General features: G+C 46.9%; 1 protein-coding gene across 1 annotated transcript in view; it reads left to right on the top strand.

The window, feature by feature from the left end:
* Positions 1 to 436: 436 nt before the first annotated feature.
* LOC108783871 (sterol 26-hydroxylase, mitochondrial-like) overlaps positions 437 to 16958 on the top strand; it is a 16983-nt gene continuing 461 nt past the window's right edge. Inside the window, exons 1-8 of the mRNA XM_018552562.1 lie at positions 437 to 682; positions 5434 to 5624; positions 7313 to 7512; positions 8502 to 8699; positions 9709 to 9872; positions 11498 to 11664; positions 13745 to 13826; positions 14784 to 14984. Coding sequence (XP_018408064.1) covers positions 437 to 682; positions 5434 to 5624; positions 7313 to 7512; positions 8502 to 8699; positions 9709 to 9872; positions 11498 to 11664; positions 13745 to 13826; positions 14784 to 14984 — 1449 coding nt within the window. The remainder of the gene's footprint in view (positions 683 to 5433; positions 5625 to 7312; positions 7513 to 8501; positions 8700 to 9708; positions 9873 to 11497; positions 11665 to 13744; positions 13827 to 14783; positions 14985 to 16958) is intronic.

Here is a 16958-nt window from a genome sequence, read left to right as displayed (position 1 = left end):
TGAGACATCCGTCCCTGTCAAGACCGCTTTTGATTGGTTACAGCCCAATGTAGCAGCTACAAAGTCCCTGCCAAAAGTCGCGCTACGTAGCGCGACACAATGTGCACTGTAACCCAATGTCGCTCAGCTCAAATCAGTGCTGAAAACAAGATGCTTTTTTGGATGTAGCTCAGTGTGAATAGGGTCTAAGAGATTAATTTATAGGGACTAAATGAAGAATAGACTGATATCGGTCTTAACTTGTCCATGTGAGATCTCTCGTCTCTCTGCCAAATCCTGAAGAGTGGGCGGATGTTTTTGTCAATGTTTTTGTTTTCGGTTTCTCTGTATGGTGAGTTTTCTCTCCAGAGCTGAAGAAGTTAAAGAATGGGTGTTACCTGTCTTTCTTATATGAGAGAAGAATACAATAATGCTGTACACAATAGTCCCAGCAGCCATGAGCACTGTGGGATTAAGGTCCCTCTCGTTCCGGTTCCTCGGGGCCCGGGGCCACCTGTCGCTGGAGTCCTGCGTGGTAGGGAGGGTGCAGCGCAGAGCAGCGGTGACTGAAGCCGCAGCAGCCGGAGTGGTAGCAGGGGACAAAAAAATGAAAACCTTTGAAGATTTACCTGGACCGTCCCTGCTCACCAACCTCTACTGGTTCTTCATCAGAGGATATCTGTTTCATTCACATGAGTTAACTGTAAGTAGAGATTTCCTTGTTATTACTATTTCAGCCACTAGGGGCAGCACACAAGTCTGATTTTGGCCGCATAGAACAAATGTCTATTTATTAAAGGACAAATTAAAGCACACATTTACTCACTCAGTGGCGTCACAAGGAGGGTGCAGGGGGGGCAGCCCACACACGGTGACACCATTAGAGGGGGTGACACCAACATGACTGACAGTCATGTTGGTGTCACCCGCTTTGAAAAGTTGGGCACTCAGTAAAGGGCTGAGAGCCAAACAGCTACACGAGAGAGGAGGGGACCCAGTGGCATACCTTATCCCGCCGGATGAATGTCCCCTCGTCTCTCTGCCAGCGTCCGCCACCTGGGACCGAGACAGAAGAATCAAAACCCGGACTGTCTGGTTGAATCCTGCTTTAAAAAACACATTCATAAACTGGCTTATTAAAAGAAAGGATTCCAGAACCCCTTTGTTGTGAAGTAGTCACCACTCCAAGCTCGCTCCTGTGATGGGGGTTCTGTGATGGACTACAATCTCATGTTTAGTTTACTCATTTGTATTGAGCTTGTAGTCCATCCCGGGAGCGAGCTTGGAGCGGTGAGTACTTCACAACACACACAGGGACCATGGGGGACAAAAGTAGCCCCCCTCCAGAAGGAAGGACAGTGTCAGCACCAATTCAGAGATGATTGGAGGATCTACAGCCGAGTGATACACAAATAAGAGACATTGTTGTTCATAGTTGAGGTACTTGAATGTATTTATAAGATTTACCTCCTGAGTTTAGTGTCACTTTAAAATCATTTTTGCAAGACAGTATCACCAACAGAGCGCCTCGCTTGTCCCAAAGACAACGCACGTATTACTTTGTTATCTTATGTTATGACAACATTATTGGCCCAGAGAAGAAATGTGAAAATTGTTTCCGGTCTGTAGGGGGATGTACAGGTGTGAGAGCTGAAGGGGTTAACAAAGGTGCAGTCACCCTTTAAATGCGCCGTGTTGTGGTGAATGTTCTCACCGTTTTCCAAGAATTCGTGTTTCTTCTTTACCAAACCGGTTCCCTCATCCTATAGATCTGGCACTCAGCCCCATTGCGTGACAGACATACAGGAATGTTCTGTTTTGTTCTGTCGTCCTTCATCCTTGTATTATCACATGTCTGGTTCTGAGAGACGGTTCTGCAACATTTTAAAGCAGAACTCCAGCCAAATAGAATAAATGTGTCCTATTGAATTAAGAAATATATTAGAAACTATTTTTTTTCCATATCACTTATTTATTAATTATTTATTACAGATATTTATATTGCGCCGATCATTTTATGCAGCTGCACCTTCACATCAGTCCCTGCCCTCGAGGAGCTTATAATCTAAGGTCCCTATCTCACATACATACATACAGGCAGGGCTGGATTTACTCTCCCTGCTGCCCCAAGGCTAGGTTCCTCAATGCGCCCCCCTGTATGCAGGCGGCATACAAGTGATCTCTGCGACATCGCTGAGACCACTTGTATAAAACAAGTGGCAGCTTCCCCGCTGTACATTTAGCTCTGCTTGCCCAAAGCAGGGCTAAATGTAGAAAACAACTACCCGCCCGGTGCCTGGAACTGCATGTCCTGGGTGTCGGGAGATAGGAATTCCACACCCCTGCTGCCCCTCTACTCCCTGCTGCCCCAAGGCCGGGCCTTGGTTGGCCTTGTGGAAAATCCGGCCCTGCATACAGGGCCAATGTAGACAGGAGCCAATTAAACTTCCAGCATGTCTTTGGAGTGTGGGAGCAAACTGGAGTGACCTGAAGAAACCCAACCAAGCACATGGAGAACATGCAAACTCCTTGAAGATAGTGACCTGGCCGGGATTCAAACCCCCAGTGCTGCAAGGAAGAAGCTCTAACCACTATGCCATTGGGCTGCCCACTTCACACCCACTCACACTACTGCGGTATGGTATCCCATGCGCTGATGTGAATGTTGCCTGAATTTGTGCAATGTAGTGCCATAAACGATTACAGACGTGCGTTGCAGCACAGTGCAACATGTGACAATGCACTGACATGTGGTGCATTGCCAGAAACGCTACATGCACCTTTTTTGCTGTGCTCTCATTCAGTAGCCACCACTTACTCTGGCTGCCTTAACGCAACACATGGCATAATGCCCCACAATAATGTGAATGGGCCATTCCTGCTCCGGTGGTCACAAAAGACCTTTCCAACAAGGGCACGTACAGAAATAAAAGCCCCACTGCAAAGTTTAGGAAATGTTTTTTTCTGTAATGCTTTATGTGAGCCGAATATCTGCTCCCCTGATACACACTGTGGTTGCTCCTGATGGCTCATACATCACTACAGGACCTACAAGACAGCGGGAGCAGCCACAGTGCGCAGTGTGGGAGCAGGTATCCCTGAGACCCAGAAGTCAGAAGCAGTGAAGCTGCTGTATGTTAACACAAAGGATGCTGGAAATGTAACTATATCAGATCTTTTTTAAGAAGTATGGTATTGTACCAGGGGCGTAACTAGAAATCACAGGGCCCCATAGCAAAATTTTGTATGGGGCCCGTGATTGCTAGTCATGCCACTTGCAGAGCCCCAGCGAGAGTGACCCTGCAGAGCCCACCATAGACTCTCTATAGTGGGCTCTGCAGGGTCTGAGATCTCTTACCTGTCAGCGCCTCTGTGGTCGCCGGGCCCCGACTCCTGTTCCGTCCCCAGGCCCCGACTCCTGTTCCGTCCCCGGGCCCCGCCTCCTCTGCTATCAATGGGCCCCACCTTCTCTTACATCACTGGCCCCACCTGCTCTTAGGTCGCTGGACAGTGATGTAAGAGGAGGCGGCCCCACCTCCTCCATTCCGAACACCGCCCTCATCTGCCGCAGCGGCTGGCTGTCACTGACACAGCTCCGCAGCGGCTAACGGATTTGGAGTGAATGGGGCCTGAGGGATTGCTGAGGTGCAAAAGGAGGATACTAGATACTTTTCATATGACACCTCGGCTCACAGATCCGAATGGCATTCGGAAACTCACGAATAGCACTCGGGAGTTCCCAAATGCTATGTAGTATTTGACAGCTGAGAATGTCAAATGGGCGGAGCGAGCGGTGATGTCACGGCTCGCTCCGCCCATCTGTTTACTTTCGAGCAGGAATGTCATTTTTCGGCGAGTTTTCGTCGGGTTTGGACGGTCGTTGTCCGGGGGTGCAAATAAGCCCCCTTGCCCGCAGACCCCCACAAACACTGGGTCAGGGTTGTGGGGAAGAGGCCCTTGTCCCTATTGGCATGGGGACACACTCCCAATGCCGAGGGCACGTGGCCTGGTAAGGCACAGGGAGGGGGGGCACTCGATCATCCCACCCCCCCCTTTCCTGCTCTGCCGGGCCAGTGCTCGGATCAAGAGTCTGGTAGCCCTAAAGGGCCTAATATGGATTTTGGGGGAACCCTACGCACTTTTTTTTTGTTTCAACCTGGGGGGGTCCCTCCTAACATTCCTACCAGACCTAAAGGGTCTGGTATCAATTGGGGGGGAACCTCACGCTTTGTTTTTTCTTGATCTGCAGACTAAAAATGTTTCCAATGTCATTTTGCTGCAACGAAATTACGTCCAACAAACGAATTTTGTCTGAATCCGAATCCCGAAACAAATTGAATTTCGGACCCGAATCCCGAAATAACGCAAATTCGTAATCGAAACGAAACACATTTTTTGCCAGTGCACATGTTTAGAGGATACAATAAAATGCAGACAGATGGAGCCACCTGCAGGTGAATTGAAGTAACGCAGGTTTGGCATGGTAGATCCTTGTCACCAACCGAAAAAAATTGCAGGTAAAAGCATATAAATGATTATTTGCTGATTTCAGCCGTACATGGGCTGAAATCAGCCGTACATCGGCTCTGTACGGCTGCCTTCGGTCAGCCAAACATGCTCTGCATGTTCGGCTGAGCCGAAATGCAGAAGGAGCCGAAGCTACCGGCAGCTCACTCGCTGCCGTTCACCCCTATTCACATAGGGACCGAATGGCAGTGAGTGAATAACCGAGCGGCATTCGGCTTGACTATTCTGCTCGGTACCTCTGTGAAAATAGTCTGGGGGAAAAAAGTGGCATTTTTTAAATAAATGTAAATAAATAGTAATATTTAAAAATAAATAAATTTAAAAAAAAAAGAAAATAATAAAGCAATTGGGCGGAGCTAACAGTGACAGCTAGCTCCGTCCCAACAGTTTCCTATTGGCCAGGACCTGCTAGAGCCTTCTAGCAGGTCCCGGCCAATGAATAACAACTGGGCGGAGCCAGCCGTGACGTCACAGCTGGCTCCGTCCAGTTGTTATTGTTTAATGACAGATCAGCGTCCCCAGGTCATTTGGGGACGCTGATCTGTCATTACAACTAAGCTGAGCCAGCCGTGAGATCACAGGCCTGCAGGCCATTTGCCCCGCTTCGGCTGTCACTTCGGCTCAGTCGAACCGAAGCATATGCCTTCGGCTTGGCTGAGCCACTCGGCCGCCTTCGGCTGCTGTACGGGCTATAGTGAATGGCCGTACAGCAGCACATCAGTCCAACTGAACCGAAGGGCTCCGGTGGCCGAAGAGAGCCGATGGATCAGCTGAAGCTACTGCTGGATCCTTCGGCTCCTTCTTGTATAACCCCCTTTTAAGATGCTAACTTCTCCGGTATCGTCCCTGTTGCCCTCTACACCATTTTCAGCCTCTTAGATATTATATGGCGTGTTCCTTGCTTAATAATGTTTTGGTCATTGACAGATAAAATACAAGAAGGTTTATGGGCCATTGTTCAAGATGGTTATTAGCCGCTACAAAATGGTGAATATTATGGACCCAGAGTTACTCCAAGTTGTGCTGAGGCAAGAGGGGAAGTATCCCATGAGAACAGAAGTGGACCTCTGGAAAGAGCACCGGGATATCAGGAACTTACCCTACGGTCCCTTTACTGAGTAAGTCATCCCAACTGAGAAGATCACCTCTATAAAACGATGTGATAAAAAGCAACTCAACTACAACTCAAAGCCCCCAATCTGGGTTACATGTTCATCAGATAAGGGCTGAGTTATATGAGCCATAGACCACTGACATAGTAACTCCCCGGTCTTAATCCAAGTGAATTCTAGGCCACAGCTAACTGGCTGCAAGCTCTGTTGGAGTATTCTGACAGAGTCCGGAGGGGAGTTGGGGTGGCAGTGGGAGTGCATGTTACTGCGGGAAAAGTGTAGTGGTATTGAGTGCTGGCTATGCACATTTAGGGGAGAGCTGGTGTTGCATGGTACCTCTGGCTCCGGCTCTACCCAGCGTTCCGCCCAGCTTACTAATGTTAGTGGCTGTCAGAAGCTGTGTGGGCCACTGAACATCCTGCTTAGCTCCTGGCAATCAGTGATGTCAGTGAGCTGGACAGGACAGGATACCGGACTGAGCTTCGCAGGTTGCTAGGAGCTCATAGCAACCTGGGATACTCTGGCCAGAAAGGGGCCCCCACTTGACCCAATGAGATGCCGCCTGAGGAAATCGCTTCAGGCCGCTTCATTATAGGGATGGCCACATGTGCATACCCAGCTTAAAGTGACATTAAACCCTCAGATTTTTTAACATAAAACAATACTGTAATGTGCGCCTTACTGTAATCCATGGTAGTTTCCCTTCTCTTTGCTGCTCTTCCTTTTAAATCATTATCTCTTCTCATGCTGGGAAGAACTTCTGTTTTGCAGCAGACTGCCTTGTCTGTGGAATGGATACATGGTGTCTGTGTGTAGGCTCACAACCTGAGCCAGCACTACAGGAAGAGGCACTCAGCTGCAAAGGGAAGTTCTCCCCCAGCATGAGAACAGATACAGATTTAAAAAGAAGAGCAGCAAAGAGAAAAGGAAACTACCATGGATTACAGTAAGGCGCACATTACAGTATTGGTTTATGTTAAAAAATCTGAGGGTTTAATGTCACTTTAAGTCTACTTTTAGACTCATAGAGTGTAACAAAAAGTATGGTCGCTTTCACCATCCCCAAGACCCAACACCCCCTTACCTGTATCGCGGGGTGCTTCTCCCTGTTGCATATTGTAAATATTTAAATTTAGCGCAGCGATGCTTGGCTCCGCCCCCACACAGCCACATCAACAAAGTCTGGGATTGCTTACTGCAAATTACTACAAGTCCCTGCTGCCATCTTGTCGGACTATGCAGAGCGTGCGGGTGATCCCTCCTCCCTGTTTAAGCCATAGTTCCACCACACTTCCTCCAGCCTTAAAACAGCAGGTCCGTATTTCCATAGGGACCTGAGGCTGGGAGAAATATATTGCATACTGATGGTGGGTGCAATGCTCTGCAGGCTTCATTGCAAAAAATGAGTAAATGCACATTGATCATGAGATCAGACTTTTGCTGCATTTACAGTTTTTTTTGCAAAAGGTGGACTAAGCCTTTAAGCAGAAAATACAACGGAAGCCTCTGAAGCAGGAAGGGGGATGGGGGGGGGAGGGGGGGGTAGCCTGGAATTGGGATGCACCAGATTATTTTTAACCTCACATGTAGGTAATATGAGTGCATTTAGCCGAGCTGCAGTACATGCTGGAGGGCATTCATTTTACTTGTTGGATGGAGTTATTCTTTCATTGTGGACCTTTTTGTGTCTCCAGACAGGGACACAAGTGGCACACTCTCCGCACGGTGCTCAACAAGAGAATGCTAAAGCCAACTGAAGCCAGAGCCTACACAGGGAGCGTTAATGAAGTAGTGACGGATCTGATGGAGAGGATTCAGGAGATCCGCAGAGAGAGCGCCTCTGGAAACACAGTCCCTGACATCGCCAATCTCTTATACAACTTTGCCTTTGAAGGTTTGTTATATGGCAGGTCCTCCCTTTTCTTTTATAGCCGGTGCAGCTTGTGATAATGAGCCCAGCATCAGATGACACAACCATGCAAATCCTGAAATAAATTACAGCAAGTGGGGGCCCTTAAGGGCCCGTTCACACCCTTGTGGTGAGGAGTGATACACATGAATGGAACCCCAACACACAGCTCTCATGCACTTGCATTGTGCTGCGCTGCAATGCCAATAATGGTATATGTCCTTTTTTTTGGGACATTGTGGTGCATTGCCAGTCTATTCAGAGGAATGGACATTGCCAATAGAACTAAGCCTTTGAAGGTTTGTTATACAACAGAGATCCTCCCTTTATATAGTCTGTGCAGCACATTTTTTTGGACGTCGTGGTGCATTGCCAGTCCATCCATTTGAATGGGTTGCCCTAACACAATGCGCATTTTGGCCCAAAAAAGTGTAACATCGGACGCGTGTTAACACAGCGCATCACACAAAAAAAGGTGCGAGGGCCCCAAGGGGGGGGGAGGTGAATGCTTCAAGAGGCAGTGAAAGGGCACAAACTTGTGGTATGTCAGGCTTGTTATCGGCTGAATCTGAATTGCCCTCAGGACTTACGTTTTATCTGTTAAAAAGGTTGGATTTTTTAAATGTTACGCGAACTTGAGATGTTTTTTTTTAGCTCAGCATTCTTTTTTCTTTTTTATGACTGATTAATAGTAACATAATGGCATTTTTTACAATAATTGTAAACCTGATTTTACTTTGGTTGATGTCAAACGCAAAAAAAAAAAAAAGGGGGCGGGGGCCCAGGGGGGGGGGGGGGGGGAGGCGGTATGTAACCCAAGTTCAGTCAAGGGCCAATAAATTTCATTCTTTAATGTCCTTTTTTGTGTCAGAGAATTTGAGGATCTGTGTCTATGGACGATGCTGTCGTGTCTTTCAGCCATTGTGTTCTAAAAGATATTGTTTCATCAAAATAAAATACAAATTTCCTTTCAGGAATCTCTTATATCTTATTTGAGGCCAGATCCGGTTGTCTTAATAAAAACATCCCCATGGAGACCCAGAAATTTGTCAGTTCGATCGCCTACATGCTGAAAAACTCTGTGTATGTCACTTTCATGCCCCTATGGACCAGACGGGTCTTCCCTTACTGGGAGCGCTATCTCTCGGGCTGGGATACCATCTTCGCATTCAGTAAGTGGATGTCAGAGAAAAGATTGGAAAATGGTCTAATTGCAGTAAAGTTGGCGTTTTCTCTATTACATAAGAAAGGGGAGATGCCTTCAGGCAGATGCTAAGCGCAATCAAATTGTATTCTGACTCTGATTGTTGTATTAGCGATTTATCCCTTGCTTAGACCTCTATGCCAGGAGAACGGTACTTGCCTGACTGCATTGTGCCATGTGTAAAGTTTGGTGGAGAGTGGATTATGGGGGGAGGGGTTGTTTTTCAGGGGTTGGGCTTGGCCCCTTAGTTCCAGTGAAGGGAACTCTTAAGGCATCAGCATACCAAGACAGTTTGGACAATTTCATGCTCCCAACTTTGTGGCAACAGTTTGGGGACGGCTCCTTCCTGTTCCAACATGACTGCGCACCAGTGCAAAAAGCAAGGTCCATAAAGACATGGATGGGGGAGTTTGGGGTGGAGGAACTTGACTGGCCTGCACAGAGTCCTGACCTCAACCCCATAAAACACCTTTGGGATGAATTAGAGCGGAGACTGCGAGCCCGGCCTTCTCCTCCAACATCAGTACCTGACCTCACAAATGGTCCAACATTCCCATAGACACACCCCTAAACCTTGTGGACGCCTTCCCAGAAGAGTTGAAGCTGTTATAGCTGCAAAGGGCGGAGCCAACTCAATACTGAACCCTACGGACTAAGACTGGGATACCATTAAAGTTCATGTGTGTGTAAAGGCTGGCGTCCCAATACCCAATATAGTATTGTGTATACGTGTATACCCGGCTTTAGTAGTGTTGCACAATGGTTGTGCCTTATTGTTCTTGCCCCACGTCATCTGGACACGGTTACAAATACTACCCTCACTCCACAATGTATCTGGAAGCCAGAAACTATGTAATCCAGGCACTTCAATCCATGAGTTGATAGTGTGGATGCTACCAGTGCCAGTTGCTGTGCTGACATAGATTTAGGAGGAATTGCACAATATGATCTCAAGCTTCTGTCTGATTCTCCTGCAGCGCAAAAGCTGATTGATAAGAAGATGAATGAGATCCAGGAAAGACTGGAGAGGGGAGAGGAGGTGCAGGGGGAGTACCTGACCTACCTGCTGTCCAGCGGAAAACTGACCATGGACGAGGTGTACGGCAGTGTGGGCGAGCTGCTGATGGCCGGCGTGGACACTGTGGGTAACCAACAGATATTTTTATTTAAAACTTTTTTCATGCTGATTAAGCACATTGTAATTAGTTTTATGTTCATGCAAAAGCCAATGAAAGACCACTCCTTGATCTATCAAAAAAGAAAAAAATGTTTAGGTTTAAGCTGAGCTTTAAAGTTAAAGTTATTTCAAATGCTGATGAATTCACTTACAGTGGATGCAGATCCTTGATTTTTTAAAGTTTAAAGGTGGCCATACACTTTGCAAAGTACTTAAAAAAATGTACGATCTGCCCATCTTGGACAGGCAGATTGTACTTGCGATCATCGCAAGCCCGCCCCCCTGAGGGGCGGGCTTACGATGACTGCAATGAGGGGCGGGCTTAAGATGACTGCAAATGGGCTGTGTGCGCGTGCGCACACCGGCCCGTTCGGCAGTGGTCGAACCAGCAGGCCACTAACTCGCCGAGAATCGTACGATTCCCGGCGGGTTTTCTAGCCTGCTGGTTCGACGGAAGACGTGCGACCGTACAGTAGAAACGGTCGCACACCTTCCATACACTCGTACGAGAATCGTGCAGTGTATGGGCACCTTTAGTTTCCTGCAGAATCAGCTGGTCCTTGAACACTGGCCCTGACATCCTTTTTATGGTGGCTCCTTTCCCTTGCAGGGTCTCCACAAATACATAGACACATACAATGCTGTTTTTTAACACCTCTCTCTGGGCAGGTAATTAACACCTCCTAGCTCAAATTATGCAAATGCAATCAACATATGGTTGTGACTAACAGATTATGTGGATTGGAACAACAGTCACCATATTTATTCCCGGATAATTTTTGTACAAGTCATTTCTGAATTGAGAAAGCTGGTTGGATGACCAGTGAAACATCTTCATGAAAAATACAGCAAGTCCAGTCCAGTTTTTTACAGGTATACCATGACCTGGATGAATGAGAACCTTCACAGACACATAGATACAGCTCCCTTCTCCTCCTCCCTCCCTCCCTTCCTCCCTTCCTCCTCCTCCTCTTCCTCGCCCTCCTCCCCCTCCTCCCTCTCCTCCTCCTCCCTCTTGCTCCCTCTTCCTCCTCCCTCTTCCTCCTCTCTCTTCCTCTTCCTCCTCCCTCCTCCTCTTCCTCCTCCCTCTTCCTCCTCCCTCCTCCCTCCTCCTCTTCCTCTTCCACCTCCCTCTTCCTCATCCTCCTCCTCCCTCCTCCTCCAGCCAAAAGACCATTTGTGAGGTCAGGTACTGATGTTGGAGGAGAAGACATAGCTTGCAATTGGCATTCCAATTCATCCCAAAGATGTCCGGTAGGGTTGAGGTCAGGGCTCTGTGCAGGCCACACTAGTTCCTCCACACCAGACTCTTCAAACCGTGTCTTTATGAAGCTGACTTTGTACATAGGAGACAGTCATGCTGGAACAGAAAAGGGCCTTCACGCTTCACCAGACTGTTACCATAAGGTTAGAAGTGCACAATTGTCTGTATGCTCTAGTATTAACATTACCCTTACGGAAGAACCTGAATTCAGTCATTTGGAGCGGTTCCGCCTACGTTTAGCTATATAGGTAGGTGTGATGGTCAGGTGTCCACAAACATTTGATCATTTGCATAAATAGCTCCCCTTGTTGTTGTCTTCCTCCAGACCTCAAACACTTTGACCTGGTGTTTGTATCACCTGGCTCATGATCCGGAGCTCCAGCAAACCCTACATGAAGAGGTGGTCAGCATTGCTCCATTAGAACGTATACCCACAGCAGATGATATCTCTCGAATGCCACTACTAAAAGCCACCATCAAAGAGACCCTCCGGTATGACTATTGTAATCAAGTTGACCTTAATTATCAACGTATAAAATGCATTTAAAGTGGAAGTAACGCTTTTAAAAAAAAAAAAAAGGAACTGCTGATTGGCAGGCTTTTTATGGCGGAAGAGACTTTGTAGGTGTCTTCTGCCCTAAAAACATTTTTTCTATCTGTTGGCAATTTTGTTTTCTGCATGCGCTCAGCTCACGGGCCCAGCATGCCGAGATGAAGCAACACCTGTGTACATGCGCAGGAGTTGTGTCATTGGGGCCCGGTCAAACACTAGAAACCCAGAAGAAGACTAAGGAGAAGATGGAAGCACCAGAGAGGGAGGAGCTCATCGCTGGAGGGTATCATTTTGGCAGGTAAGTCAGACATATTGTGCTAATATGCTGTGCATACCAGAACATTATGGCTTTATGGGGCCCTTTAAAAAAACCTATGTGTGTCTCCACAAACACACAAATTCTGCAGAATTTCCACCGCACTCCTTACTGGTATTCCCCTTGAGGATGGGTGCTGTAGTGACGGCGGATGGGGCCGCTGTGTCCAAGCAAGAATTAGTATGTAACCAGCACAACAAGGTCATATGTCCAAATCCGTCTTTATTGACGTGTGTACATCTTGTCAGGAACAGGCAATGTTTTGGGGGCCACTTAGGGTCCCTTCATCAGGCTCAGTATGAAGGGACCCTAAGTGGCCCCCGGGAAACGTTGCCTGCTCCTGACAAGATGTACACACGTCACTAAAGACGCATTTGGACATTTGACCTCGGCGTGCTGGTTACATACTAATTCTTCCTCAAATACACAGGCACAACAAGGCAAAACACCCCCCGTTCCCATCTCCTCCCTCCTCCCTTTCTCCCAGCTAGTAGATGGACAGCTGCTGGAGACTGCTGAGAGAGCTGGAGCTGTTTGGAAACAGGATGACTGTTTTAGAGTTTAATACTACTTTAGAGTAGTCCACTGTAGTGGCACCAGAGACACAAAGGACGATGCCCATTGGTCTGGTGGCAAAACAGACACAGCAGAGGAGGAGTACCAGAGCATACAAGGTACGCCCTAAGAATTCAAACAGAACTGTAGTCACCTCCCCTTCAGCAGCACATCCACAAACTCCTTTTCTGGTACCGACATTTGTGCACGGTCTTCCTAAAGGTTTTGTTATCTTCAGCCATCTTCATCGGCCGTGTCAGGATGATGTAACTTCCACACATGCACGAAAGTTCATTCTTCTTAGCAGATGCCAAAATTGTACATAGTCAAGCGGATTGCGAACAGACAGGTAAGCGGTCTTTATTGCAGAAGAGACATATGAAAAGTGTGCCTGGTTGCCCTTTTTTAATCTTTACTTAAAGGAGAACTATGAGGTGAGTGATTTTCACACATCCTCATAGCTCGAGCCGACGTGTGGCAATTAAACTGTCACACGTCGGCTCTATAGATCGGGAAGTGAGCGAACACATACCGTCGCTCGATCACTTCTCGATCATCTTCCTGCAGAGAGCCGTGACTGTCACTCACGGCTCCCTGCAGGGATTCCCCCCTCCCCTCTCTGATCCTCCAGCGCTGACTGGCGGAATGGACCGGGGGGGGGGCGGGTACAGCTGGCTCTGCCTCTAGATAGGCAGAGCCAGCTGTCACTCACGCAGCTTGGTGGATCTCAACAGTAATGTCGTGATCCGTCCCGGCTGCGGTGGTCTCAGTATATCGCAAGCTGTAGCTCGCGGTATACTGAGCTTAGGCTGACGGGAGGACGCTAGTTTATGTCCTCCCGTTACCCTTAGGAGAGCTATGGGGAAAAACACTTACCCCATAGTTCTCCTTTAAAGTTCCACCTTACGTGAAGTTTTTAGGGCGAACTTTATATGGTTAAAGCTCAGCTCTGGGCCCTAAGTGTTGGAGTTGGGCTTTAAGTAAACTTAATGTAATACAAAAGTCCCGGGTACATTTAAAAGAAAATCTAAAAGGTTTGTGTGAACACACAGAAGAAGATCTCTTAATGCTATCCATGGAAACCCGTACAGATCCATTAACAATCCAGCAGCTCACCCACACTGCCTTTTGGCTTTTCTCCCATGCAGGCTGTACCCTGTCGTGTCTTCCAATGGCAGAATGATCTGCGAAAGGGAGGTCGTGATTGGTGACTATTTGTTTCCAAAAAAAGTAAGTTTCCTGCACCAGGTTTATGAATGGAGTTCATTAAGAAAACAAGAGGTGCACCGAAATGCAAACGAAACCGAAAAGAAAAAAAAAAGTCAGGCCGAAACAGACAATTTTTTTATTGTAACTTTTTCAAATATTTTCTAAATATTTTATTTTTATTTATTTTTTATAAACTTTTAAAAATGTTTATATTTATTTTTATTTATTTATTCATAATTGAGGATATAGTTAACATACCACATTCTCAATTATGTACACAGTCACACACTCAACGATCACTGATCACTGACGGCTTGTACCCGCTCTCCTTCCTGACTCGCTGTCACAGGAGGCTGATCGAGCGTTATAGAGAGGAAAGCTCAGCCTCCTGTGACAGCGCTGTCTCCTCCCACACACCGCTCTGCCGGACTGTGATAGGCGGCAGAGCGGTGTGTGGGAGGAGACACTCACAGCGCTCTCCACCGCAGCGCTGTCAATTTCTCTTCTCCCCGCTGGGACACAGAGCAGCGCCCAGCGGGGAGCAAAGAAATCTGGGATGCGCAGATGTATCGGCAGGAAAATGGCACTTTCGCATTATGCCAAAAGTGCCATTTTCAGCCGATATGTTTTGCTGGCTGATATATCGGTGCATCCCTGGTATTTATAAAATGCCGACATTTTAAGCAGCACTTTGTATATTGCACATTTACATCAGTTCCTGTCCTCAAAAAGCTTACAATCGAAGGTCCCCATCTCACAAATATACTGGGGCAGATTTAGACAGGAGCCAGTTATTCTACCAGCATTGTCTTTGGAGTGTAGGAGGAAATTGGAGTACCCAGGGGACACCCACACAAGCACAGGGAGAATCTGCAAACTTCATGCAGATAGTGTCCTAGCTGGGATTTGAACCGGGGACCCCCAGTACTGCACGGCAGAAGTGCTGACCATCTGTCATATATGTATCTCTTCCTACAGACTCTGTTTGTTCTGAATCATTATGGCATCTCCAGAGACGAGGACTACTTTCAGAACGCGGACAAGTTCCTGCCTCAGAGGTGGCTGCGCAATGGCGGGATGAATCACCACCCATTCAGCTCCATTCCTTTTGGGTACGGCATTCGGGCCTGCGTGGGGAGACGTATCGCAGAGCTGGAGATGCACTTGGCTTTGGCTCGGGTGAGAAATTCCTATTTCTAATGAACTGCAGCGAAGATGCCAAACAGGCAAAGTCTCTGTGAAAAATATTTATTCAAATGCACCTAGCATCAGAAATGTGTGTTCATGAGAAAGTGACTCTGTCATCAATAAAGTGTAGGGGCTGCCATTGCTGGCCCAGATGGATAATGCTAGTTGCCTGGCTGTGTTTAGTTCAAATACTTTTGAAATACTGACCCAGAATGTCCATGTTGTAAATAAGTGTTAGAAAATCATTCGTATTTATTTTATTATAAAGTGTCGACATTTCAGGGCAACACATCCCATGAGCTGTTAAGTACTCCTTTATAAGGGCCCAGAATACAGACTCTCTTTGTGTGTGTGCGTAAATATACACTATATTGCCAAAAATATTGGGGCACCCCACAAAATCATTGTGTGGAGGGGGGATTATGGGGGGGGGGTTGTTTTTCAGGGGTTAAGCTTGGCCCCTTTGTTTCGGTGAAGGGAACTCTTAAGGCATCAGCATACCAAGACATTTTGGACAATTTCATGCTCCCAACTTTGTGGGGACAGTTTGGGGATGGCCGCTTCCTGTTCCAACATAACTGCGCACCAGTGCACAAAGCACGGTCCATAAAGACATGGATGGGGGAGTTTGGGGGGAGGAACTGGACTGGCCTGCACAGAGTCCTGACCTCAACCTCATAGAACACCTTTGGGATGAATTAGAGGGGAGACTGCGAGCCTGGCCTTCTCCTCCAACATCAGTACCTGACCTCACAAATGGTCCAACATTCCCATAGACACACCCCTAAACCTTGTGGACGCCTTCCCAGAAGAGATGAAGCTGTTGTAGCTGCAAAGGGCGGAGTCAACTCAATATTGTAACCCTATGGAATAAGACTGGGATGCTATTAAAGTTCATGTGCGTGTAAAGGCCGGCATCCCAATACTTTTGGCAATATAGTGTATATATATATATATATACAGTATATACACACACACACACACACACATTAATAGGCACATGACAAAGAATAAATATATCATCCATCTAAGAGCAAATATGTAAACTTCAAAGAATCCTGGATTTTAGTTTATAATGATGAAGTTACATATTTGCTCCTAGACACATGATCTATTCATTTTGCTAATATATGGATGTATGTGTATATGTCTCAGAAGTCTCTCACTGATTGTCTCAGAAGTCTGCATTAAGATACAAGATGAATTTTAAGCGTCTTCTGCAATAGAAATGTCATACTACTAAAGGGATGCATCCACTGCTCCTTTCCCTATTAGAACTCTAAGATTTGCTCAGGGGTTACAATGAAGGGTGACTCTTCAATTTAGGAATCAGTGTGGAAACAAACTGCCATTTCTTCAGAAACATAAATGGAATTGACAACAAACTTTGTTATCATTCTTGCAATGTACATTGATCACCCAGAGGTTTTTTTTTTGTTGAGGTACAATTTAAAAGACAGGTTCACTATGTTAATACCCTCCTTCCTTCCTCCCAAGCCCCCTTAACAAAGACTTTTACAGCCAGCCAATAAGCAGTTTTAGAAGGAGGTGATTCTCCCTTATTTCTCCAGTGTCAGGTGTATTTTAAAGGGACCCTGTCAGTCACCTAAGAAAATCGAAATGGTAGTCCCCTGCAATAGATGAGGTGCTACTCTCAAAATAAGAATGTTTCCAACCTCCCTTTCTTCCAGAGCTGCAGCTTTTGGCAAAGTTGTTTGCATTCCACACTTCTGTGGAGTGTTGGATGCCTGGGTCCCTCCCCATGGGGTGTGGTTACTTCCCGTGAGTCCTGTAATGACCTACGGATGGAACCACAACAGTTATGTAGGGGTCCAAGTAAGGAACCACAACATGTAATGGGGGGGCCGAGGCACTGCAGTACTGTAACAAGGTCCTTCAGCACACACCCAAGGTGAAAAGCCAAAGTGCTCCCCCATGAGTTGTGAACTATTTCAGCAGCATATG

Source organism: Nanorana parkeri, unplaced genomic scaffold, assembly GCF_000935625.1.
Source record: "Nanorana parkeri isolate BGI_ZX_2015 unplaced genomic scaffold, ASM93562v1 scaffold92, whole genome shotgun sequence".
In the NCBI taxonomy this organism is placed as follows: domain Eukaryota; kingdom Metazoa; phylum Chordata; class Amphibia; order Anura; family Dicroglossidae; genus Nanorana; species Nanorana parkeri.
Note: the sequence above shows the minus strand (reverse complement) of the source record. Positions and strands in the feature narration are given on the sequence as shown.